We start from the raw sequence: 25419 nt of genomic DNA on the forward strand, positions 1-25419 counted from the left end.
AAAGTGGTGTGATTTTTTAAACTGGCCGAATGTCCCTCCGAATGTGTTTTCCCCAATGTATCACCGAATGCTTTCCGTTTGTTTTCCGAATGTTTTCAGTATGGTTTCAGAATGCTTTTAGAATAGACCGAATACTTCCCGCATGTTGACTTCGAAAGGTTTCCTGTCCGATCGCTTTCCGTATGCTTTCCGAATGCTTTCCGAACACGGCGAATCGACCTAGAATGGACCGAACTCATTCCGAATGGATACTGAAAACGTTCGGAAAGCATTCGTCATGTTCTAGGTCCATTCGGGGTGTTCGGAAAGCATACGGAACCCAGCACCTCCAAATTTTCATTCCGAATGCATCAAGAATTAGACGCATGCTTCCCGAACGTTTTCCGTACATGCCGTATGCTCCTAGAATGCTTCCCGAATACTTCCCGAATACACATGGACGCCACATTCGGATGGTCGATGAAAATTATTTTGAACATGCACAACAAATTTTTGGAGCTACCGAATGCCGTTCCGTATGCATCCGTACGGAGCCGAACAGCCAGTATGCTCCTAGAACACACCGAATGCTTCCCGAATATGATCCGTTCGCTCCCCGAACACCCAAATTCCTTTTCGGAAAACAAACGGAATAGCATTCGGGCCAGTGTGATCGGGCCATAATAGATATTAATTTTGTAAACAATAATTTGACAATTTACATAGGCAGCCTAGAAGGAAATAAACCGCGATTGAATTATGGTTTAGTTTAGACCTCAGCTGCAGCAAATAGTCTTGATCATACAAAGCGTTTGTTATAAGTAGGCGTAAAAACAACGGGCCGTGTTGTTGATTGTAATAAATGACTACGAAAAATTAACCCATGACCCAAATGAAAATTCCATGACCCGTACGAACCAGGTATATCTGGCCACTGGATTACATCAAATTATTTGTTTTTGTCCGCTATGTTAAAACAAATCCTACCACTGGCAAATATACTCCTTTATTTCACTAAATCATATTGCGCAACCGCCACTTGTGGGCCACACTAAGGGAGCAATTAACAGTTACAGCGACTCCTGACAGCAGAGAGCGCATGAAAGGTGGAATTTCAGACACCGATGAATTAAACGTCTTGTTGATTGCTGAGTGTCTGGACATGCCAAAACATTTGGTAGTCCGGCGGACTACCAGGGTTAGACAACTGGTGGTCCGCGTGAGAAATCGGTAGCCAAAACACCCCGGGCTACCGCTAAGGTCGAGCCCTGGGTTAGGCCATCGGACATAAGACTAGTAGGTACAGGGTTCACAGCCCTGTACCGGCTCCCACCCAGAGCGAGTTTTAATGACTCGGTGGGTAGGTGTAAGACCACTACACACTCATCTCTCTCACTAACAACTAACCCTGTGTCTTGGACAAACAGCCTAGATAGCTGAGGTGTGTGTCCACGACAGCGTGCTTGAACCTGAATTGGATATAAGCACGAAGATAAGTTGAAATGAAAGAATTACAGGTTGAAAATGACAGTTTCAGATCTAATCTAAGCTTGTTTACTGAATAATTTTCATGAAAAACACGAACACTGTTAAACTCACAGACCCTCGTTTTAACTCGTAAAAAACATTATGGACACCAAGTTCAGTTAAATCTACAAACCTGTAACACATTTGGATAAAGTTACACTAGAGAACAACATGAGTCTTCGACTCTGAATCGGTGAAATACCCTGAAGACTAGACCAGAACTCATCTCCTAACACTTATTTATCAGAGGTATATGCGATTTTAACAATATGAAAAATGCATTTTGTGGTATTAGAAAAACCAGGATGACCAGGGGCCTAATTCACAAAGGTCTCTTAGGCTCTGCTAGGCAACAAAGTATCCTCTTTGCAAGTCTTTTAGAACTGCACTGCGAGATCGCAAAGTTGCGAGAGTTTAGTGAATTAGGCCCCAGAATTAAGTAACTTCCTGTAGCTGGGACCCAACCTTTCCTACCAACCTCCCTTTTCTTTCCCTGAAGGGCTTCAGTAAATTAATGTTAATGATTATTTTTTTTTATTTAGAGAGCTCGTTTATAAATTGCGACAACATTTTAAATACTGTTTTTTTTAAATAATTTTTCAAATGCGCACATAAATTATTTAAAGTCCACTATTAACATTTAGGCTGTAATTATCTAACTTGACCCTGTAATAATTTCTGTCTCGGGTCGGGCCCCTGGCTATCCAGAGATGGGACCCTGGACAGACAAAATTATCGAGATGGATTTAAGGTTTATCAGCTTCAGCTTCATATTCAACATTATCATCCAGTACTGTCATCTGCTCATCTGCATCTTCCTTCTGTGGTCTTGTTCTGTAAATCAAAATAATCTGTTTTATTGCCAGTAGTGTGTGCGTGCATGTGCGTATCTGTGTGTGTGTGTGTGTATATATTTGTGTATGTGTATGTTGACTAGAGACCAGCAATATATATGCATGTGTGCATATATGTATGTATGTATGTATGTATGTATATATATACTCTGTCAAAACAGAAACGCATAGGTGATAGGGAAAGAAGAAAAGTGTTTGATTTAACAAAATATAGTTTTTTTGTACAATGTTGCTGAATGACCATGTTTGTTAATGTTCCTGTAATGGGACAGCATGCCGAAATGCACCCTAAAACAAGTTTAATGCACGTTGTAGCACGTTGTGCGACAATTGCAGGAAATTGGCGTGAAATAGTCAGATTTTGGCGAATGCACGTGAAACTCAGGGAAAAGATTGGGGTAGTGATGGGTATTTAAAGCTGCAATGCTCGCAATGATGCCTCATTTCCATTTCGACGTAGACGAGTTACAAGATGCCAAGGCTAAGGCTGCCGAATCGAAACATTGCAATAGGCCACCTCCAGTTAGGTGAATCGCAGTCAGCAGACACACGCCACATGAACGTACATCAGAGCACCATTTCACGTCTCTGGGACAGGTACCAGCAGTTCCAATCAGCTGAAGACCGGCGCAGAAGTGGAAGACTTCGCATAACAACTGCAGCACAAGATCGCTACATCCGGGTTCTGCACTTGCGTCACCGAACTGCCCAAGCAACGAACACTGCTGCACGCATACCTGGTTTGAGAAGGGTGTCTGCAAAAACCATTCGGAACTGACTTCGAGAAGCTGGTTTACAGGCAAGTCGACCGTATGTTGGCCCCATCCTGCGACGTCAACATCGACATTTACGTGTTCGCTGGTGCACGAGTGTACAGGGGTGGAACTTGGTTCAGCGATGAGTCATGTTTCCTTCTACAGCGACGTGATGGACGACAACGTGTTTCCAGACACCGCAATGAACGTTTTGCCAACAACGTCGCCCAAGTTGATAGATTCGGTGGAGGGAGTGTCATGATGTGGGGAGCCATCTTATACACCGGCAGAAGTGAAGTTGTGTTCGTACAAGGCAACCTGACAGCTGTGCGCTACCAGGATGAAATTCTTCGTCGTCACATGCTTCCCATTTTGGATCGACAGAGAGAATTCTTTCAGCAGGACAATGCCAGACCGCATACGGCACGTGCAACAATGAATTTCCTACAGAATGAGAACATTAATGTGCTGCCATGGCCATCAAGATCGCCAAATTTCAACCCCATTGAACATATATGGGACGAACTGGACAGACGTGTACGCCAGCGTGACCCGGAGCCTCAGACACTTTCGCAACTGTCACATGCACTGCAGGAAGAATGGGCTAGGATTCAGAGACTCATTCAGTCTATGCCAAGGAGATGTCGCGCAGTGATTGCTGCTGCTGGTGGTTACACACGGTACTGATTTCAGCGCCCTCGTACGACGCTGTTTGATGACGCCTCCACTGCCGTCAGTCCATAGCAAGAACATTGTCACATACTCATGTCAAATTTGACTGTGATACGATCATAAATAACGAAATTATGCCACTTTGTATTAAAGAAATAATTCCATGAATATTTCGCCTATGCGTTTCTTTTTTGACAGAGTATATACACACACACACATACATAATACATATATTTGGCCTTACATGACATAAAATAGACTTGGTATTTCTGTTAGTGTTAAGATAACAAAATTCCCAATTATACATGGTATAAAATAATCTTATTTCTGTTAGTATTAATGACATAAAATAACCTTATTTCCGTTATAATTACCGTACCAAAATACCCAATGATACATGTCATAAAATGGAAGGAAATGTTTATTTATCGGTGCATTCAACACATTTTATTTACGGTTATATGGTGTCAGACGTATGGTTAAGAACCACACATATTCATGGGCTACTCTTTTCGATTAGCAGCAAGGGATCTTTTATATGCACCATATTCCCACAGACTGGATAGCACATACCACGGCCTTTAATATACCAGTCGTGGTGCACTAGCTAGAGCGAGATATAGCCCAATGGGCCCACTGACGGGGATCGATCCCAGACCGACTGCACATCAAACAAGCGCTTTCCCACTGGGTTACGTCCCACCCTGTCATAAAATAACATTATTTCTGTTAGTCTTATGATACCACAATTCCAAATGGTGCATGGCCTGAAATAGGCTTAATAGCCTTATTGCTGTAGCTGTTATGATACCACAATATTCCCAGTGATATGTGGTATAAAAAGATCCACTTCATTTCTGTTAGTGTTATGATACCAAACTTCCCGATGTTACATGGCATAGAAAAACTCCAAAAGTGAATTCTGTTAGTGTCACGATACTAAAACTCCCAATATTTCACAAAGACAAATAGCATTATTTCTATTGATGCGGTTTAAAATTTGGCGTTTCAGTGTTGTTGAGAAACGTTCAGTAATCAAAACTGATTATTAATATATCCCTCAACATTACAACACCCACAACACGAATCAAGCAGTGCGTAGGGACGACGACTAAAATGTATATAGGATGAAATTACCTCTTGTAAATAAGCCAAGCCATGGGAATAGAAAGAAGCACTAACACACCCATCATGATCGCTGCCCCTCCACCCACACCTACACCTGCACCTGCACCTGCACCTGCACCATCATGATCATCAGTCAAAGGTTGGGGTGTCTGGACAATGGTTTCTGGAACGAAATAAAACTAAATAATAAACAATCTCACTGCTAGAACACTTCCACCTAAACCAGCAGTCAATAAACAATCTCACTGCTAGAACACTTCCACCTAAACCAGCAGTCAATAAACAATCTCACTGCTAGAACACTTCCACCTAAACCAGCAGTCAATAAACAATCTCACTGCTAGAACACTTCCACCTAAACCAACAGTCAATAAACAATCTCACTTCTAGAACACTTCCACCTAAACCAGCAGTCAATAAACAATCTCACTGCTAGAACACTTCCACCTAAACCAGCAGTCAATAAACAATCTCACTGCTAGAACACTTCCACCTAAACCAACAGTCAATAAACAATCTCATTTCTAGAACACTTCCACCTAAACCAACAGCCAGTAAACAATCTCACTGCTAGAACACTTCCACCTAAACCAGCAGTCAATAAACAATCTCACTGCTAGAACACTTCCACCTAAACCAACAGCCAGTAAACAATCTCACTGCTAGAACACTTCCACCTAAACCAGCAGTCAAGAAACAATCTCACTGCTAGAGCACTTCCACCTAAACCAGCAGTCAAGAAACAATCTCACTGCTAGAGCACTTCTACCTAAACCAGCAGTCAAGAAACAATCTCACTGCTAGAACACTTCCACCTAAACCAGCAGTCAATAAACAATCTCACTGCTAGAGCACTTCCACCTAAATCAACAGTCAAGAAACAATCTCACTGCCAGAACACTTCCACCTAAACCAGCAGCCAATAAACAAACTCACTGCCAGAACACTTCCACCTAAATCAACAGTCAAGAAACAATCTCACTGCCAGAACACTTCCACCTAAACCAGCAGCCAATAAACAAACTCACTGCCAGAGCACTTCCACCTAAACCAGCAGCCATTAAACAATCTCACTGCCAGAACACTTCCACCTAAACCAGCAGCCAATAAACAATCTCACTGCTAGAGCACTTCCACCTAAACCAGCAGCCAATAAACAATCTCACTGCTAGAGCACTTCCACCCAACAGCCAATAAACAATCTCACTGCTAGAACACTTCCACCTAAACCAGCAGCCAATAAACAATCTCACTGCTAGAACACTTCCACCTAAACCAGCAGTCAACAAACAATCTCACTGCTAGAGCACTTCCACCTAAACCAGCAGCCAATAAACAGTCTCACTGCTAGAACACTTCCACCTAAACCAGCAGTCAAGAAACAATCTCACTGCTAGAACACTTCCACCTAAACCAGCAGTCAAGAAACAATCTCACTGCTAGAACACTTCCACCTAAACAAGCCGCCAATAAACAATCTCACTGCTAGAACACTTCCACCTAAACCAGCAGCCAATAAACAATCTCACTGCTAGAGCACTTCCACCTAAACCAGCAGTCAAGAAACAATCTCACTGCTAGAACACTTCCACCTAAACCAGCAGTCAATAAACAATCTCACTGCTAGAACACTTCCACCTAAACCAGCAATCAATAAACAATCTCACTGCCAGAACACTTCCACCGAAACCAGCAGCCAATAAACAATCTCACTGCTAGAACACTTCCACCTAAACCAGCAGCCAAACGTAGAAAGATCAATTTCTGAAACTAAATAAAACAGTCATAAACAGAGTGATGGCAATCACACTAGTACATCGCCTCCACCTAAACCACCAGCCAAACCAGTCCAGATCACACTGAGTGCATAACTAGCTAGAGTACATAACTACGTTATCCATCAAGTTGATCTTAGCGCTAAGATTGAAACATAAAATGGGGCCCTGGTCCAGGTGCAAAACAATCAATTTGCGAAAATACATAAAACTATCAATAAACAGAGTCAATCGCAGATCAATTTGCGAAAATACATAAAACTGTCAATAAACAGAGTCAATCACAGATCAATTTCTGAGAATACATAAAACTATCAATAAACAGAGTCAATCACAGATCAATTTCCGAAAATACATAAAACTGTCAATAAACAGAGTCAATCACAGATCAATTTCTGAAAATACATAAAACTATCAATAAACAGAGTCAATCACAGATCAATTTCTGAGAATACATAAAACTATCAATAAACAGAGTCAATCACAGATCAATTTCCGAAATACATAAAACTATCAATAAACAGAGTCAATCACAGATCAATGCCTGAAAATACATAAAACTATCAATAAAAAGAGTCAATCACATATCAATTTCTGAAAATACATAAAACTGTCAATAAACAGAGTCAATCACAGATCAATTCCTAAAAATACATAAAACTTTCAATAAACAGAGTCAATCACAGATCAATTTTTGAAAATACATTAAACTGTCAATAAACAGTAATTTACAATGATAGTAAGCTACGCTGCGTCGTGGAACGGGCTGGCGATCGTAGAACAAAGTTAAGGAGGCGATAGTAGTGCTAAGATCGCTTCGTGGAACGGGCTGCCGATCGTAGAACACAGTTAAGGAGGCGATAGTAGTGCTAAGATCGCTTCGTGGAACGGGCTGGCGATCGTAGAACACAGTTAAGGAGGCGATAGTAGTGCTAAGATCGCTTCGTGGAACGGGCTGGCGATCGTAGAACACAGTCAAGGAGGCGATAGTAGTGCTAAGATCGCTTCGTGGAACGGGCTGGCGATCGTAGAACAAAGTTAAGGAGGCGATAGTAGTGCTAAGATCGCTTCGTGGAACGGGCTGGCGATCGTAGAACAAAGTTAAGGAGGCGATAGTAGTGCTAAGATCGTAGAACAAAGTTAAGGAGGCAATAGTAGTGCTAAGATCGTAGAACGAAGTTAAGGAGGCGATAGTAGTGCTAAGATCGCTTCGTGGAACGGGGTCCAGGACAAATGATTTAAGACGTCCGAATCACAGCCCTCGGTGCTGTAGTCGTTAAGCAGTCGGACTTGAGGCTGGTAGGCATTGAGTTCGCCTCCCAACTGTATGTCTGATAATTATAATTGGCGTACTTGTACTACTTGTGGAAAGTATCGTGAATAAATCGAACCGTAGACCAAATGCCGAAAATCGAACCGAAAATAATAATTTAAAAAACCCTGAACCATTCCATCCCTAATGCAAGGTCGGTTGGGCAGTGCCGGTTCCAGAAAATCCATTAAGGGGAGGGGGGGGGGGGGGGGGCAATAACATGTGACCGAAGGCCACAAACGTTCCCGAACGAATTCCTCGGATTTTCCCAAGTATAAAATGAAAAAATAAATTAGAAATATAACTTGCAATTCCGTGTTTTCGTTATACAGTTATCTCTGATGGCAGAGAGTGATTAATAACCGTCCAAATGTCCGTCTAGCTCTCAAATGGCAGACTATTCAGGGCCGAAGCTATGATTTTTTGTTGGGGGGGGGGGGGGGGGAGGCGGGCAACTGAGTAGTTAATAGTCTAAAACCCCTTTAACGGTTATGAAGAGAATTTTCTTTAAGTTTCTATAATGCTTTCTACGGTCCTGCTATTCAGGCTAACCTGTGGATAATGCGTTGTCAAAATACTGGTATAGTTGGGAGGAGTTGGAAGCATGGGTAAAATAGAAGAGATAGAAAGACAAAAGAAAAAAAGCAACAAAAACAAACAAAAGAAAAAAAAAACCTGAAAAAGAAAAAGAAGGGGGGGAAAAAAAAGAAAAAGAAAGAAAGAACGAAATAAAAAAAGAAGTGTTTAACTGCATTTTGCTTTAATATTGTCCTATTTCAGAAAACTAGACTACTATTTATTACAAACAAACTACACTTATCGTCTTTAGTATACAAGAACAGAGTATGTTGCACGTTTCTGCAAGATAAAAGATAAAGTTGTTTTCATCAGCTATTGGCAGGAAGGAAGGAAATGTTTTATTGAATGACGCACTCAACACATTTTATTTACGGTTATATGGCGTCAGACATATGGTTAAGGACCACACAGAGTTTGAGAGGAAACCCGCTGTCGCCACTTCATGGGCTACTCTTTCCAATTAGCAGCAAGGGATCTTTTATTTGCACTTCCCACAGGCAGGACAGCACAAACCATGGCCTTTGTTGAACCAGTTATGGTCGGTGCAAATGGTTTACACCTACCCATTGAGCCTTGCGGAGCACTCACTCAGGGTTTGGAGTCGGTATCTGGATTAAAAATCCCATGCCTCGACTGGGATCCGAACCCAGTATCTACCAGCCTGTTGACCGATGGCCTAACCACGACGCCACCGAGGCCGGTAGATAAAAGATAAAAGTTTGTTTTCATCAGCTATTGGCAGGACGGAAGGAAATGTTTTATTGAACGACGCACTTAACACATTTCATTTACGGTTATATGGCGTAAGACATAAGTTTAAGCACCACACAGATATTGAGAGAGGAAACCCGATGTCGCCACTTCATGAGTTAGTCTTTTCGATTAGCAGCAAGAGATCTTTTATAAGCACCATCCCACAGACAGGATAGTACATACAACGGCCTTTGTTACACCAGTTGTGCATGGAGCACTGGCTGGAACAAGAAATAGCAAAATGGGCCCACCGGCGGGAATCGATCCCAGATCGATCGCGCATCAGGCGAGTGCTGTACTACTGGGCTACGTCCCGCCCCATGGATTTCGAATCTGGGGCCTAATTCACAAAGCTCTCTTAGGCTCTGCTAGACAACAAAGCATCCTCTTTGCTTGTCTTTTCGCATTGCACTGCGAGATCGCAAAGTTGCGAGACTTTAGTGAATTAGGCCCCTGCTCTAAAAGTATCCATGCACACATGACCCGCTTGACGAGAAGACAAAAGACATACCACACCCTTTTCCAGTCCAGTTGTCGAGACAATCACACGTACAATTGTCTGGATCAAAATCGCCACCGTTTTCACAATTCAGGTCGCATAGTTCTGCAAGATATAAACAGTACAGAAACCAGCACAATCATAACCAAGTCATTTTTTAAATATTAATTTATTTTAGATTATTCTAGTAAATACACAAAAAAAAAATCATAACATAACAACCCTCCCCCCACACACACCCCCCAACCCCCCCCCCCCACAAAAACCCACAACCTCCCCCCCCCACCGACACACACACAAAATACACAAAAAGAAACCTACCCAAACTATATGTACAATAATACGTAGACCGAGGGTTTCCCGTACCGTATATTAATTTCCCCAAGAAAGAGTTCTGATTGTTATTTGATAGTATTTTATATTCATATATAAAAGTTATAAACTTGGAATTATACAAATTGAACGTGGTAACGTTTTACGTTCACGGTAGTCAGACACTATACCAGCAACATCGGGCCTGCGTTGTATATAATATATTGATTAAACCATTTTATTGACTTTTTAAAGAACAAATGGATTAGAGAGAGAGAGAGAGAGAGAGAGAGAGAGAGAGAGAGAGAGAGAGAGAGAGAGAGAGAGAGAGAGAGAGAGAGAGAGAGAGAGAGAGAGAGAGAGAGAGAGAGAGAGAGAGAGACAGACAGAGAGAGAGAGAGAGAGAGAGAGAGAGAGAGAGAGAGAGAAGAAAAGAATAAAGGAAACAGAGAAATAAAACCCGCAATAAAGTTATCTATGTGTTCGATAATTAGACATCAGGTTTGCTAAAAAAAAACACCTACAAAACACAAATAAAAGTAAAGTTAGTTTTTTTTAACGACGCCACTAGAGCACATTGATTTTTCATGGTATCATCGGCTATTGGACGTCAAACATATGGTCATTCTGACACTGTTTTTAGAGGAAACCCGCTGTCGCCACATACCATGGCCTTTGTTGAACCAGTTATGGATCACTGGTCGGTGCAAGTGGTTTACACCTATCCACTGAGCCTTGCGGAGCACTCACACAGAGTTTGGAGTCGGTATCTGGACTAAAACTTCCATGCCTCGACTGGGATCCGAACCCAGTACCTACCAGCCTGTAGATCGATGGCCTAACAAGAACGCCTCCGAGGCCGGTCAAAACACACACAAGACTGGACTATACTATCGCTCGTTCAAACGGATCAGGCTTCTTAAGATCTGTACTTCAGAACAACACTACACGTTCAACGTCTAATGACTGTCACTCTAGGGGTTTCTTGATGGGATGCAACCCATCTCGTCCCAACAAGCTGTGCACCATAACGGCCTTAACGAGGCCACTCATGTGCACATATAGATCGGACTTTAAACTTTTAGACCTTCGTTCAAAATTTTGACATCGAAATTACTTTCTTTTTTATTAGTATTAAATAGTCCGATCCTCTCTTCTTTCTCTTATTTATATTTGGACTGTCCTTCTAAAATGCTCCAAATTATATAAATATTCGGCCGAGCAGTCAATTCTTTTTATTTTTGGCTTGTAACGTTTTATTTAAATTTAAAAAAATTCTATTAACTTTTTTACTAATTGGTATTTTCACAATTCTTCCCATTTACACCCTCCCCCTCCCCCATCGGCATGCGATCATACCTCTACTGTCTGCCAGCGGTCAACGTTTAAACAATGGCGGCATTTCCCAGTAATTAGGACACCATAGAAAGTGTTATGAAATAATCGCGCCTCTTTGAAGGCTTAATAAACAATGAACAACAACTGTAGTAACAGGTGTAGGTAGCAAAATAAATCGAAGTATTATTTGTATATGTTCATACCTGCATTGCATCATACCAATCTGTCTAAAACAATAAAACTATAAATTAAGACCCCTGTTTCATGTGATGTTGATCAATAAAATAATGTTATTTATTCTGCTTGTTGCTTTAAATGTGTTCTGGTCTAAACACATTTTTATTACAGTCAAATGTTAATATCCCACTTTTGAAAATTTTATGTCAAAATTATTTTCTTTTTTTTTAATATTAAATAGTCCGATTCTCTCTTCTTTCTCTTCTTTATTTTTGGACTGTCCTTCTAAAATGCTCCAAATTATATAAATATTCGGCCGAGCAGTCAATATATATATATATATATATATATATATATATATATATATATATATATATATATATATAAATAATAAATATATTTATTTATTTTTTTTTTGATTGTAACTCTTTATTTATTTATTTTTTAAATTCTATTAACTCTTTTACTAATTGCTATTTTCAAAATTCTGCCCATTTTCAACTCTACATCCCCCCCCCCCCCCCCAAATCCCTTCTTTTTTTTTGTCCCGGACACAGTCACTGGCGAAGTCAGAGATTGGGCCTGGGAAAGACGTGCTTGAACCTTAATTGGATATAGCCACATTAATATGTTATCCAATCGGATAGCCTTTAAATCGGTAGTAAAAGGCAACGATGCGACTGAGTGATTGCCATTGGTGATTGGTCTCAAATATGGTCAATGACGAAGGCCCAGAAATTATCTTCCCATAATGATAGAGGTCGCATCTTTATTATACACACTCGCGCTTTAAACAGCTGTTTGGTAGTGTGATTTGAAGCATTTTATGTATGCTATGTGGACATTTGTTTATTTGTGTGTTTTGTTCACTGATTTTGGGTGAGGGTGAGGGTTTTGGTGGGTTTCGTCCTATGCCCCATATTGGTCATGTTTGTTACGATTATTTATTTATTTATTTATTTATTTTTAATCAATAATTTCACAAAACTAAAAGAAAACGTGTTTTAGAAACAATACACTTTTTAAATTATGTACAGGGCCAGCGGAGTGTATTTGAAAGTGGGGATGGGGATGGGGGTACTAGTAGTGTGCTGTCGGTTCAAAGGTCGAGGTGTGTGTGTGTGTGTGTGTGTGTGTGTGTGTGAGAGAGAGAGAGAGAGAGAGAGAGAGAGAGAGAGAGAGAGAGAGAGAGAGAGAGAGAGAGAGAGAGAGAGAGAGAGAGAGAGAGAGAGAGAATACATATATTTGAATCTGTTAGTGGGGGTTCGGAGGCATGCTCACCCAGAATAAGTTTAAATATCAGATGTTAACATAGGGCCTATGACATCTCCAGCCTTTTGAGCACAGTAATAGGAAAAAAACATGAGGAGACCATGGCCCTATCTGCCCTCACCTCTTCCGCAGCCCCATATACACAATTTCAAGAAGAAGAAAAATTGTTCGAGACATGCAAATAACATACATACAATATAGACATACAATAGTGAAGATGTGGTGTACCCATTAATTAATGCGTAAAAGAAAAATGTATTTCTTGAAACTGACCCTACCTAAAACAAGGGCTTATATATACCCTAATTATTTTCCCCTATTTTGTTTATTTAAAAAAAAAAAATGTTTTAGGTTAAAAACTACAATCTGATTAAAATTAGCTCTACTGGTTTACCAGTAGATCTAACAGCATTGCGTGGACTCCCATGTCCAGGTAACATTTCATCTATAAATAACAATTTAAATATCGACCAATTACACTTCGCCTTTTATAGCGTTATTCGGGAGCATACAAATTCTACTAAAAATATCGGGCGAAACTATTTATGCAATAGGCGAACTTGTTGGTCTATTTCAACATTAAAAAAGGGGGAAAAAAAGTGCAGTAATAAACTCTGGATTGTATACTAGTATAAACAGAGTTTATGGCTATACCATCACAGGTTTGTTTTGTCTTGAAACGAATATTACAGTATATATAATTTTTATATTGAAATTAGTTTCCGGCATACTTCGAATTCACCTAAATCATTTCGTATACCCTCGGCATAATCCCGAATGTTTTCAAATTCTTTTCAAATCACTGGCATGATTATGCAAGTAAGGTTTAGATTGGTCGAATGAAAGGTCAGCTGGACATGAACTCCAACGGGGTGCTGTTAGATCCACAGGTCATAGTAATTAACCAGTGGAGCTAATTTATTTAGATTGGAAAGAGTACAAATGTAGTTTAAAAAAAAATTAAACTGGCCTTACCTAATATTTTTTAGTTATATTACCAGAAACACCCTTTGTTTAGGCATAAGGAAGAATACAATTGTATTTTCTTCATTTGTTAAAATATTTGATTATTTCTTTGTTAATCTGTCTATAGGGGGCCTACTAGTTGGGTATCTGTTTTGTAAGATATAATATGTATGTAGGATGCATTTTCTTTTTATACTAAGCATATCTGACAGAAACACTACCAAAGGATGCTGTGATGGTGGTATAAACCAATAACTACAATGGAAGTGAAAATGCTGAAATTAAAGTAATTGGTAGGTGTGGTATGATGGCCATGGGTTTACCTTCTCATTGAATCAGTATCTATGCCAAGTGTCAAAATGACCATGGGCCAAAATTATGAAGGCTATTTTTCCGAAACACAGATATTTAACACCAAATTTAAAATGTGCTGAGATGTAATAAAAATATTAATTTTCTTTTCATTGTTGGTTATTCTAAAGAGACTGCAGAGCTTGTTTTGCAGTGTGAGATTTGATTAAATACTTGAGGCATAACAGAACTGTGGTTTTTGTTACTGACCCATATCAATAAAATACTTTCCAAATTATAATCTAGAATTTATTAACATAAATATCCTGAAACTTGAAATTTTAATATTTGTTCAGTTTATTCATTCATTTCAACTTATTTTCGTGCTTATATCCAATTAAGGTTCAAGCACGCTGTCCAGTGCACATACCTCGGCTATCTGGGCTGTCTGTCCAGGACAGTGAGTTAGTTGTTTAGTGGTTAGTGAGAGAGAAGAGGGTGTAGTGGCCTTACACCTACCCACTGAGACGTTAAGAACTTGCTCTGGGTTGGAGCCGGTACACTCTTATTACTTTCTAAAAAATTTCTCTTTTTTTGTGTACAGGATTTTTCCCTTTTTCTTTTCTTGCTTTCTGGTGGTTTTTGTGTTTTTTTGCCTAACTAGACTATTTTGGACAAATGTAGCATAAACCCAACATTTTATTCTGCAGTAATTATTAACAGTTATAATACTTTTACTTTTTGGGAGAGTATGTTGACTACATTATGCTAAATTCTAGCATGGCATTGAAAAACCACACAACTTTTGGACTGAAAATGTAAATACCAGATATAGTTATTGTTTATGTACCTATATTCACTTTAAACTACTCTTAAACCATGAGTGTACTTTTATACATAGAGTACAGGTAGGTGTGTGAAGAATAAAACCCTATGTTAAGTGAGTCATACTTATTTCTTGCTGCATCTGGTTTTAGAAATCCACATTTATAAAATACCAGTATTTTTTTTAATTTAATTTATAATTTATTAATAGTTACTCCTTTGGGGAGAAAAGAAAATCATGTCTAAAGCAGTTTTCAATTGCTGTTAATTTCATTATCAGTGGAAATTGTGGAAAGTCATGAATGTTAATTTCATTATCAGTGGAAATTGTGGAAAGTCATGAATTTTCTTGGTAAATAAGTGTATGAAACATGATTAAGATAATTTACAGTGGACTTGTCTTAATATAAGTGCTGAAAAGTTGAATATTTAGATACCGGTATGTCAAATACATTTATGTTAAAAGAGGCTCAATGAAATCAGATTATGTCATTTTGTACACACAAATTCAATTATTTACATTAACAAATTATAAATATTGTAAAATAATACTGCTATCATTTCTACTTTCATGTAAGTGCATGAACAACAGATTGACAATCTAAATATCAGATGAAGTAATTGTCCTTCCATATATGAAGCATGGCCTGCGATCTTATGGTATGTTTAACAGATGAATTTCAGTTTCACATGCTAGGTCTAAAAGAAAAACGCAGGCCGCCATTTCGAGCCCTGCTATTACTGAAACAAGACATACCACACTTTAATCCAGTCCAACTGTTTGTACATTTACAAGAGCAATCAACTTTGTTGACAGTACCGCCATTTTCACATTGTAGGCCGCATTCATCTGCAAGAGATAAACGAGGAAGGAAGGGAATGTTTTATTTAACGATGCACTCAACACATTTTATTTACGATTATATGGCGTCAGTGTTATGGTTAAGGACCACACAGATATTGAGGGAATAAACCTGCTGTCGCCACTTCATGGGCTACACTTTTCGATTAGCAGCAAGGGATCTTTTATAAATAAAGAAAGAAATATTTTATTTAACGATGCACTCAACACATTTTTTATACGGTTATATGGCGTCAGACATATGGTTAAGGACCACGTATACCCGCTGTCGCCACTTTATGGGCTACTCTTTTCGTTTAGCAGCAAGGGATCTTTCATATGCACCATCCCAAAGACAGGATAGTACATACCATGGCCTTTGTTACACCAGTTATGGAGCACTGGCTGGAACGAGAAATAGTCCAATGTATCCACCGATGGGGATCGATCCTAGACCGACCGAGCATCAAGCGTGCGCTTTACCACTGGGCTACGTCCCGCCAAAGCAAGACATAAACAGTACAGAATGTAGCCAAAAACATAAACATTTAGTTGATGTTGTTTTTACTCTCTCTTTTATACTTTGTAGCATTTGGTAAAATGACATTCATTCATAAATAAAACACCCAAGCGAATGACCTGTGCATTTATTACGATTGACGTATGCGACGACTGTCGTGTTGTCGCACCTAAACAAAATTTGACGATGTTGAATAATTCTCCGAAACTGGAGGCAAGCCCGACGAACGGCTTCCATCTCCAACAGATTGATATGGAGGCTCTTTTCGAAGGCACTCCAAACACCTGACAGATGTTGATCCCCAAGATGCGAACCGTACCCCTCTAGGGAAGCATCGGTAAACAGGACCCACTCCAGAGCAAGAGGGTTTAAGAAAAAGATCTGGGACAAACACTTGTCGACCAGACACTCTTGGATCGTCTGCACGAACCAAGGCCCCACCGGAATCAACGTATCCCAACAGCGGCCGTCCCACACATGTGAGAGATGCCACTGGAGAGGTCTCTTGAATCGTCTGAACCGCACATTCAATGCGGCCAACGACTCAAGATGTCCCAACAACCCGTGCAGCGTGCGCTGCTCCCGAGAAAGACGCTGAGCCAGCGCTGTGAAATTGTGGAGGCGTGAATTAGTTGGTCGAACGGATGCCTCCACAAAGATGAAGACAACTCTGAGGTACGTGAAAACCTGAGTTGGCACCAGCTCCGACTTCACCCAGTTGGAAATAAATCCCAAGTGAAGTATCATTTCAATGACCAGACTCACGCCTGTCAGACATGCCTGCTGAGACGAAGCTGGAATCAACCAGTCGTCCAGGTAGTTGTGCATGCGAATGCCCAACAAATGCACACGGCCTACTACAGCCTTGACTACTCGTGGCCAATCCGAACGGCAGCACTCGAAACTCGTAAGCTTTGCCGTCGAATAGGAAGCGCAGGAACTTCAAAAAATCATGTAGAATCGGAAATGCAGGTAGGCGTCTTTCAGGTTGATTGACGCTACCCACTTCCCAACCTGGAGTAAAGCCTGGACCGACTGCACCATCAAAGGAACGACCACGAATGCATTCAGCAGCTTGAGGTTGAGAATCGCTCGCCATTTATCTTGACGACCGACAGAACCCATGGGTCCAGGTCTGGCAGGAGACGCCATTGTGGAAGAAAAGGACGTAACCTGCCGCCCACGGGAACGTCTGCTAACGGCACCTCCGTTAACAGTTGCCGGTCGTCGCAATACCCTCACCCCGGCAGCTTACCACTCTTAGGTGCCGTGCCCTCATCGGTAGCCCAAAAACGTGCTGCCCTCAGACAAGCACGATTCTGTTTGACGGGGGGAGGAAGGCGGGCGAAACGCAGCAGTTACGAGTGTTAGCTGGGGGGGCGAACTTGATTGACTCCTTATCCATAACAAGGCCGATGTCCAACCCAAACAGCAAAGTCTCCCTCACTGACCGGCTGCGAAAATAAGTTTTCACAACATCAGTAGCCCGTAGCCCAGACAAGTAATGATCGCGTCACAACAAGAGATTGTATGCCCACAAATGCCCAGACATCTGCGCAATGTGATGCGACGCCTTCACGGCAGCCGCCAAGCAACATCGAGCCATCGGGGGAAGACTCTCCACAGGCTTATCCAACCCAAAAACGTAGGCACCTAGATGTTTGTTCACCTGAAGGAGTTTTAATAACTTCTCCATCATCTCTAGGTCTCCGAGGTGACACGTACAAAAGACGCCAGACGACAATCAGTCTTATCCTGAGCAGAAACAACTGCTGCATGGTTCAGGAAAGACGCGCCCAACGTTTGGTACGAAGAAGGGGCCACCTGCAGCTTCATACCGGGTAAGAGTTTACCGATGGCTAAAGCCGCCGAAGACTCTTCCACCACCGTTCCCATGATACGATCGGTGCCAGCGATCAAAGTATCAATCTCCAGTAACGATTCGTGTGCCTCCTGGGCAAGCGTAAAACCAAACTCCAGCCGCGGAGCCTCCACCCCCAGCGATCGATGCCCAAAAGAAACGCCCTGAATAGTGAAAACAGCCACCTCCGCTGGGAAAGCGTCAGCGCATACACGTCGGACTTCTTTACTTACGAATTGCAGAACCGTTATATAATCTAAATCGTCTGCAGGCGAGACAAATGCATCAAGTCCCGCCGCTCGGCAATTCGGATCGTCCGATACATCTTCCAACTCCAAACCTGAACCGGAAGGCAAATGTTCCTCAGAAGAGACCTCCCTCAACACTGGCGGCACCGAAGAGCGCGGAAGGGATGGGAACAAACCTCCGTCCCTGCGTCACCCCTGCATCGCCAAAACGATCATGGGTGGAAACAGGCACCGACCGAGCTGGAAAACCAGGCGGCGGCGGAACAGCCGACACGGTTGGAGTTGATGGCTAAGACACAAGTCCCACCTGCGGCGTAGCGCGGAGCCACAAGAGAAAATTTGCAAACAAACTTTCCTGACACACATGCGTACGGTAACCCGAATTATCCCAAAAACAACGTATGTCTTGGAAAGGACTATGGAAAAGAACTAAACAAAATTACACTTTAATAAAATGTTTCACATGGTACAAAAAAAAAGAAAAACCGAAATGTTTGCAGAGCTCTTTAAAAGTACGTCCACAATGGAGGACTGCAGAATTGAGAACGATGGTCTGCCCATGGGCGGATATGGATATACATCCTGCAAGGGAAGACAATTCTGCATTAGGGGAGATGACTCATGTTGTATAGCTTAGATGTTGTGCTAGTACAGTAAGCTGAATAAGACTAATACCAGTATACTTAAAAAAAAAAAAAAATAATAATAATAATAATTTAAAAAAAGAAGAATGAATGTTTAACGACACCCCAGGACAAAAATACACATCGGCCAAATTAGGCGTCAGAAAAGGTATATAAATAAAAACAGAATAGACATAACAAATCTTACTTACCAGACGCTTCTATATAAACTACGTTGCTCATTAAGTCTGAACAGTTTCCCTTGCAGCAAGCCCATCCATATTCAAGGTCATGCGGCATTAGCGTAGATATGAAAAACACATGGCTCTGATAATCTCCCAGACGGACTCCACACATCATATAATAGTCAGGTTTGATTTGACGATGTGCCTTGCAATGCTCCTGATTCCACTCATATATGTAGCCATACAAAACTTTCTCCGTCGAACTGATCCTACATATGGAAAGAGTCAGGCGAAGATAATCATGATACCCGCCCGCGGTATTGCAGGATAACACCATCATCGAGTATTTCGGAGGTAAAAGAACTTCGGCTTTTAGTTCCAATTTCAGTTCTGTTAAAAAATACTACGATGTATTTATTTATTATTAATTTCATAGTATGAAAAAAGGAGTTCCCTGTGGGACCGACTAAGAGCCGTATTGTTTATTCCTTAAAATGACCAATATTGGGCCCACTTGATTTGTAGAAATTGACTTAAAATGGAGGAAGATGATTAACATTCAGTGCGTGTTACAAGACCTCACACGTGTCAGATCAACAAGGCCAAATCATTTAATTTTTATGACTTTTAAGCCCCCTATTGTTAGAATTTGTTTTCAATTATTATATATTAGATCTGCAAAAGGTATGCTAAATGTTTGTTTCCCGACTGTAGTGAATAGTAGACAAATAATCCATTCGTAACAATTGTAAATAATAGCATAAATTCTGTTATTTAAGAATCAATTCATTAGAAAATTGATATTTTACAATCTATTCACTGGTATGAATATAATGAATGAATGAATGTTTAACGACACCCCAGCACGAAAAATACATCGGCTATTGGGTGTCAAACTATGGTAATGCAAACAAATAAAGTGATGATCAACATCAATATAAAAATTCAAGATTTAAATAAAAACAGTGTAAAGAACTGTGCAAAAATACAAATACAAATATCACAGATAGATACTGACTTTTACTCAAAACTTCAACTTGTGCTGTATTGGCCATTCTCAAAGTGGTATGAATATAATGCATATCTGTATTGACATCGCGTTTTAGAGATGGGTGTTGGTACAACGCGGACTGGACCGGAACGCTGGACAAATTGATTTTTTCCATAGTTCAAAAACATATATTTTATCATGTAGTTTTTTTTTTAAATTAAAAATATCGAACCACGCATGCGCGGAAATGTTATTTTTCCAAATGCTGAACACAGTTAGAATCTACTAACCTTCCTGTGTAAGTGTTAAAGGTTAACTTTATCATTAAAAAAAACAGGACTCGGTGGCGTCGTGGTTAGGTCATCGGTCTACAGGCTGGTAGGTACTGGGTTCGGATCCCAGTCGAGGCATGGGATTTTTAATCCAGATAACGACTCCAAACCCTGAGTGAGTGCTCCACAAGGCTCAATGGGTAGGTGTAAACCACTTACACCGACCAGTGATCCATAACTGGTTCAACAAAGGCCATGGTTTGTGCTATCCTGCCTGTGGGAAGCGCAAAAAAAAAGATCCCTTGCTGCCTGTCATAAAAGAGTAGCCTATGTGGCCACAGCGGGTTTCCTCTAAAAAACAAACAGTGTCAGAATGACGATATGATTGACGTCCATTAGCTGATGATAAGATAAAAAATCAATGTGCTCTAGTGGCGTCGTTAAATAAAACAAAACTTGTTTAACTTTCACTTGTTATAGTTAAATATATGTCACTTTACATACGATATATACCTCCTTTAACTTCGTAACTTGTGGACAGAATCATCACAATGACTGTCAGTATGGCATGCAGCTTTAACGACGTCATCCTGTAAATAAATATAAAATAACAATAAAATATGTGATAATATTATATTACTATATACATGTACATCATATATAATGATCATGAAAAGAAGTATTTTATATGTATGTGTGTGTTTATGGGGTATCTTCTTCACCCAGACCATCGGACAGACATCACCCGTCCCCCCCCCCCCCCACCCCACCCCCACCCCCACTACATACACACTTTCAAATATAATCCGCAGGCCCTGTACAGTAGACCCTATCGGTGTCTATCACATGACCGTACTTATAATATCATTTGAACAGACAAAGAAAGAAAGAAAGAAATGTTTTATTTAACGACACACTCAACACATTTTATTGATGGTTATGTGGCGTCAGACATATGGTTAAAGACCACACAGATATTGAGACAGGAAACCCGCTGTCGCCACTTCATGTACTGCTCTTTTCGATTAGCAGCAAGGGATCTTTTATATGCACCATCCCACAGACAGGGTAGTACATACCACGGCCTTTGATATACCAGTCGTGGTGCACTGACTAGAACGAGAAATAGCCCAATGGGCCCACCGACGGAGATCGATCCCAGACCGACCTCACATCGAGCGAGCGCGTTACCACTGGGTTACGTCTTGCCCAACATTTCATTTCAACTTGTTTTCGTGCTTATATCCAATTAAGGTTCAAGCACGCTGTCCTGTGCACACGCCTCAGTTATCTGAGCTGTCTGTCCAGGACAGTGGGTTAGTTGTTAGTGGTTGGTGAGAGAGAAGAGGGCGCAGTGACCATTGAACCCTTAAAGGCATACTGTCAAAGATCACTGACCTATTTAAAGGCATACTGTCACAGATCACTGACCTATTTAAAGGCATACTGTCACAGATCACTGACCTATTTAATGGTCTAACAAAGTATTACCGGAACAAAAATCATTTGATTTGTTCCTAAATGTACTTTATTTAACCATCTTCATAACCATCATACTCCATTTATTAATGATATTTTGTAAAACTAATTGAATTATGGCAATGGTCCGTAATTCAAAAACTAAAAGGGTTAACATGGATTTCACTCCATCATGATTCAGTTAAGGTTATGCGATAGGTAGATTTGGTTTCCAACAATTAATGTAATTTTTATTTATTATTCATTTTTTTTTGAGAAATAAGGTCCTTAAATCCGTGACAGTACGCCTTTAAAAATGTACGTTTTTCATCTGGAAACTCTCCTCGTGTTAAAAGAAATTATGTGTTCTCATATTACAAAGGATCCATTATCAACCAATAAATAAGGCTGTTTTCTGTAATATACATAATCTATTTATAATAAACATACATCGTGTAAACGATATATGAGTGAAGGGCACGATCTCTAATAACGGGAGTCTCTAGCGGCAGGCCACAAGCAATATATTGTTGTATCTTTATTTATAGATTAGCACATAAAACATTTACATTTTCATTCTCAAGTAGCGGAGCACAATTCCCTCTTCCCGGACTTTTTAACAAACACTTCCAAAGTCACTATATCTGAACCGTCAGGACATTGAGAGTGTCGGAAATATCATCCGAAACACACACCTGCAGTGCATATTCATAGAGTGTTTTTTGTTGTTGTTTTTTGTTGTTGTTTTTTGTTGTTGTTTTTTAGCAACACAATCATTCAATCTTTTCCTTTCTTTCTTCTTTTCCCTGCCCTTTTTTTTTTAAACCTTGTGCACACTTTACTAATAGCCCACAACATGAATCACAATTCAAGAAAACGTTTGTTTTTGTTTAACGACACCACTAGAGTACATTGATTTGTTAATCATCGGCTATTGGATGTCAAACATATGGTCATTCTGACAGTCATAGAAAGGAAACCCGCTACATTTTTCCATTAGCAGCAAGGGATCTTTTATAATGCACCATCCCACAGACAGGATAGCACATACCACGGCCTTTGATATACCAGTCGTAATGCACTGGATGAAGCGAGAAATAGACTAATGGGCTCACTAACGGTTATTGATCCCAGACCGACCGCGCATCAAGCAAGCGCTTTACCACTGGGCTACGTCGTGTAAAGTGTTTCGTTTTTCATAATTATGTTCATTATTAAAGGAACTGATCGTAGTTCTAAGGTACATATTTTTCTGCTACTAAGGTGATAATAAACAATAGCCCAAAATATTTAACGTATATACCCTTAACTCTTGTTGTGTGCTAGAATTATATTATCTTAAAGAAAAACTAAATCTACAAAATAGTCAAAAATCATTGTTTTAAAAATCAGTTTTTAAGTTCCAGATGCCATGAAAAAGCGTTTTTGTCTTTCAGAGATTTAAAATTTTTCTTAGAGAGCATACAAGACTCGGGCAACTTCATATCAAAGTCCCCAGTTAATAAATAGGCAAACCCTACCACTCAAAATGCTGGCTAAAACCTGAAAATGTAATTTTTTTAAGTAGCCTTACAGCCTTGCAAAAGAAAACTATAGTCAGTCCCATCATTCTATTAAAATGTTGTGGGGATTTTTGTAAATAATTTCAGTTTGGTTTGACGAAAGAAGAAAAGTAAAAGTGTTTTGAAAATAACAAATAAATACTATTTGTGTGTGCAATTTACAAATCAATCGGCTCATAAAGAAATCAATTCTAATAACTTCCATACTATGAAAAAAAGGCGTTCCCTGTGGGACGGACTATAGGCCTACCCCCGAACGCATTTGTTTATCGTTTTTAAATAAGACATCCATGCAATAAAAAAACAAAACAAAAAATCTTAATCTTCTTGTTCTAATTTATATGAATGATGTAATCATTTTGCTGTCTCCAGCTTCTCGTATTTTGTATTGTAAAAATCCGACCACACTTCAAAAATGTGCGCGCAATACCAGGTTGAACTTGCTAAGGTAGATAACGAAAATGGGTTACATGCGTAAACAGATTACATGACGATAATTATATATTTACGTCTGTATTAAAGTTAGCACACCTTGGAAACTTGGGGACTTTTGATATGTTATTACTAATGATGTTCTGCGTCTATCCTGAAAAACATCAGCTATGTACTATTTATTTCCAGGTTAAATCCTAAGGTCGAAGGAAGAATGGAAATGTTTTATTTAACGACGCACTAAACACGTTTTATTTACGGTTATATGGCGTCGGACATATGTTTAAGGACCACACAGGTATTGAGGGAGGAAACCCGCTGTCGCCACCTCATGGGCTACTCTTTTTAGGGATCTTTTATATGCACCATGCCATAGACAGGATAACACATACCACTGGCTGGAGCGAGAAATAGCTCAATGGGCCCACCGACGGGGGTCGATCCAGAACCGACCGCGCATCAAGCGAGCGCTTTACCACTGGGTTACGCACCCCCCCCCCCCCCCCCCCCCCCCAGATTGACCATAGTCACTTTTCGGACTCTTTGTTTTTGACTTTGTACACAATACATAAAACATATCCAACGGTAATTTTTTGATATGATATATTTGACAAAAGGTACTTTTCATTTCTTTCATCTTTTAAAACTTAAAATTAATATTTTGTCCAGAATTATTAAAGAAAAAAAAAAGCCCCACCAACCTGTAAACAACGTTGTCTGGTTGTTATAGAATTTTGACAGGGGTCAAGGCTAGTAGACCAGTTTTTATTTTAATGTGGCGAAGCATTGTAATAATATAGCTAATTTTGAATTTGAATCACGTCAGTATTTCACTGACGTCACTTTGCATCTCCTTACAATAACCATAAACTGGGAACATGACGTTTCCGTTTTAAGAATGCTTGGAAAATTCCAATGCAAAAATTGCTGTTGCTATCTTTTTGTTTGAAAATTACTAATGCAGCCGAATGTGTTTGAAAAACAATCTTGTGATTAAAAAATTGTACCTTTTAGGAAATATGGATTTCAAGTGAAATTACAGTAAGGGGTGCGAAAAGTGACTGTCGTCGACCTTAATGTGTCTGATACTTGCCAACTTGTGTATAACTAAATTGCTGTGCAGTATTTCTCTACTGTGGAAATTTCAAAACATTATCAAGAAACGTCATTCGTTCTAAACTTAAAACTTTACCTAAAAGATAAACTGTTGACTTTTAAAATGATGCTGATAGGTAACTCGAAAACTTCTTCGCAGACTACGTGTAGAGCCATCTGATAAATAATGTGAAAACGAGGCTGGGCGCTATAAATAAACGAGGGTTTTTTTTCTTGATTAAAGTTAAAGTTACGGTCTCTAGAATATTTAAGAATATTATTCAAGTATATCAAGCAGACACAGGAGACCCGTTCGG

At 40.0% G+C, this 25419-nt stretch overlaps 1 protein-coding gene across 1 annotated transcript; it reads right to left on the minus strand.

Annotated features, from left to right (window-relative positions):
• Positions 1 to 1574: 1574 nt before the first annotated feature.
• On the minus strand, positions 1575 to 25267 carry LOC121377579. Its single transcript, XM_041505637.1, has 7 exons — positions 25200 to 25267; positions 21069 to 21145; positions 19320 to 19682; positions 15772 to 15864; positions 9846 to 9938; positions 4925 to 5078; positions 1575 to 2340 (listed from the first exon to the last, which is right to left on the minus strand). Exons 2-7 carry the CDS (start codon positions 21142 to 21144, stop codon positions 2253 to 2255), a joined length of 867 nt encoding a protein of 288 aa, XP_041361571.1. The 5' UTR covers position 21145; positions 25200 to 25267; the 3' UTR covers positions 1575 to 2252.
• Positions 25268 to 25419: the final 152 nt, after the last annotated feature.

This window comes from Gigantopelta aegis, chromosome 7, assembly GCF_016097555.1.
Source record: "Gigantopelta aegis isolate Gae_Host chromosome 7, Gae_host_genome, whole genome shotgun sequence".
In the NCBI taxonomy this organism is placed as follows: Eukaryota; Metazoa; Mollusca; class Gastropoda; order Neomphalida; family Peltospiridae; genus Gigantopelta; species Gigantopelta aegis.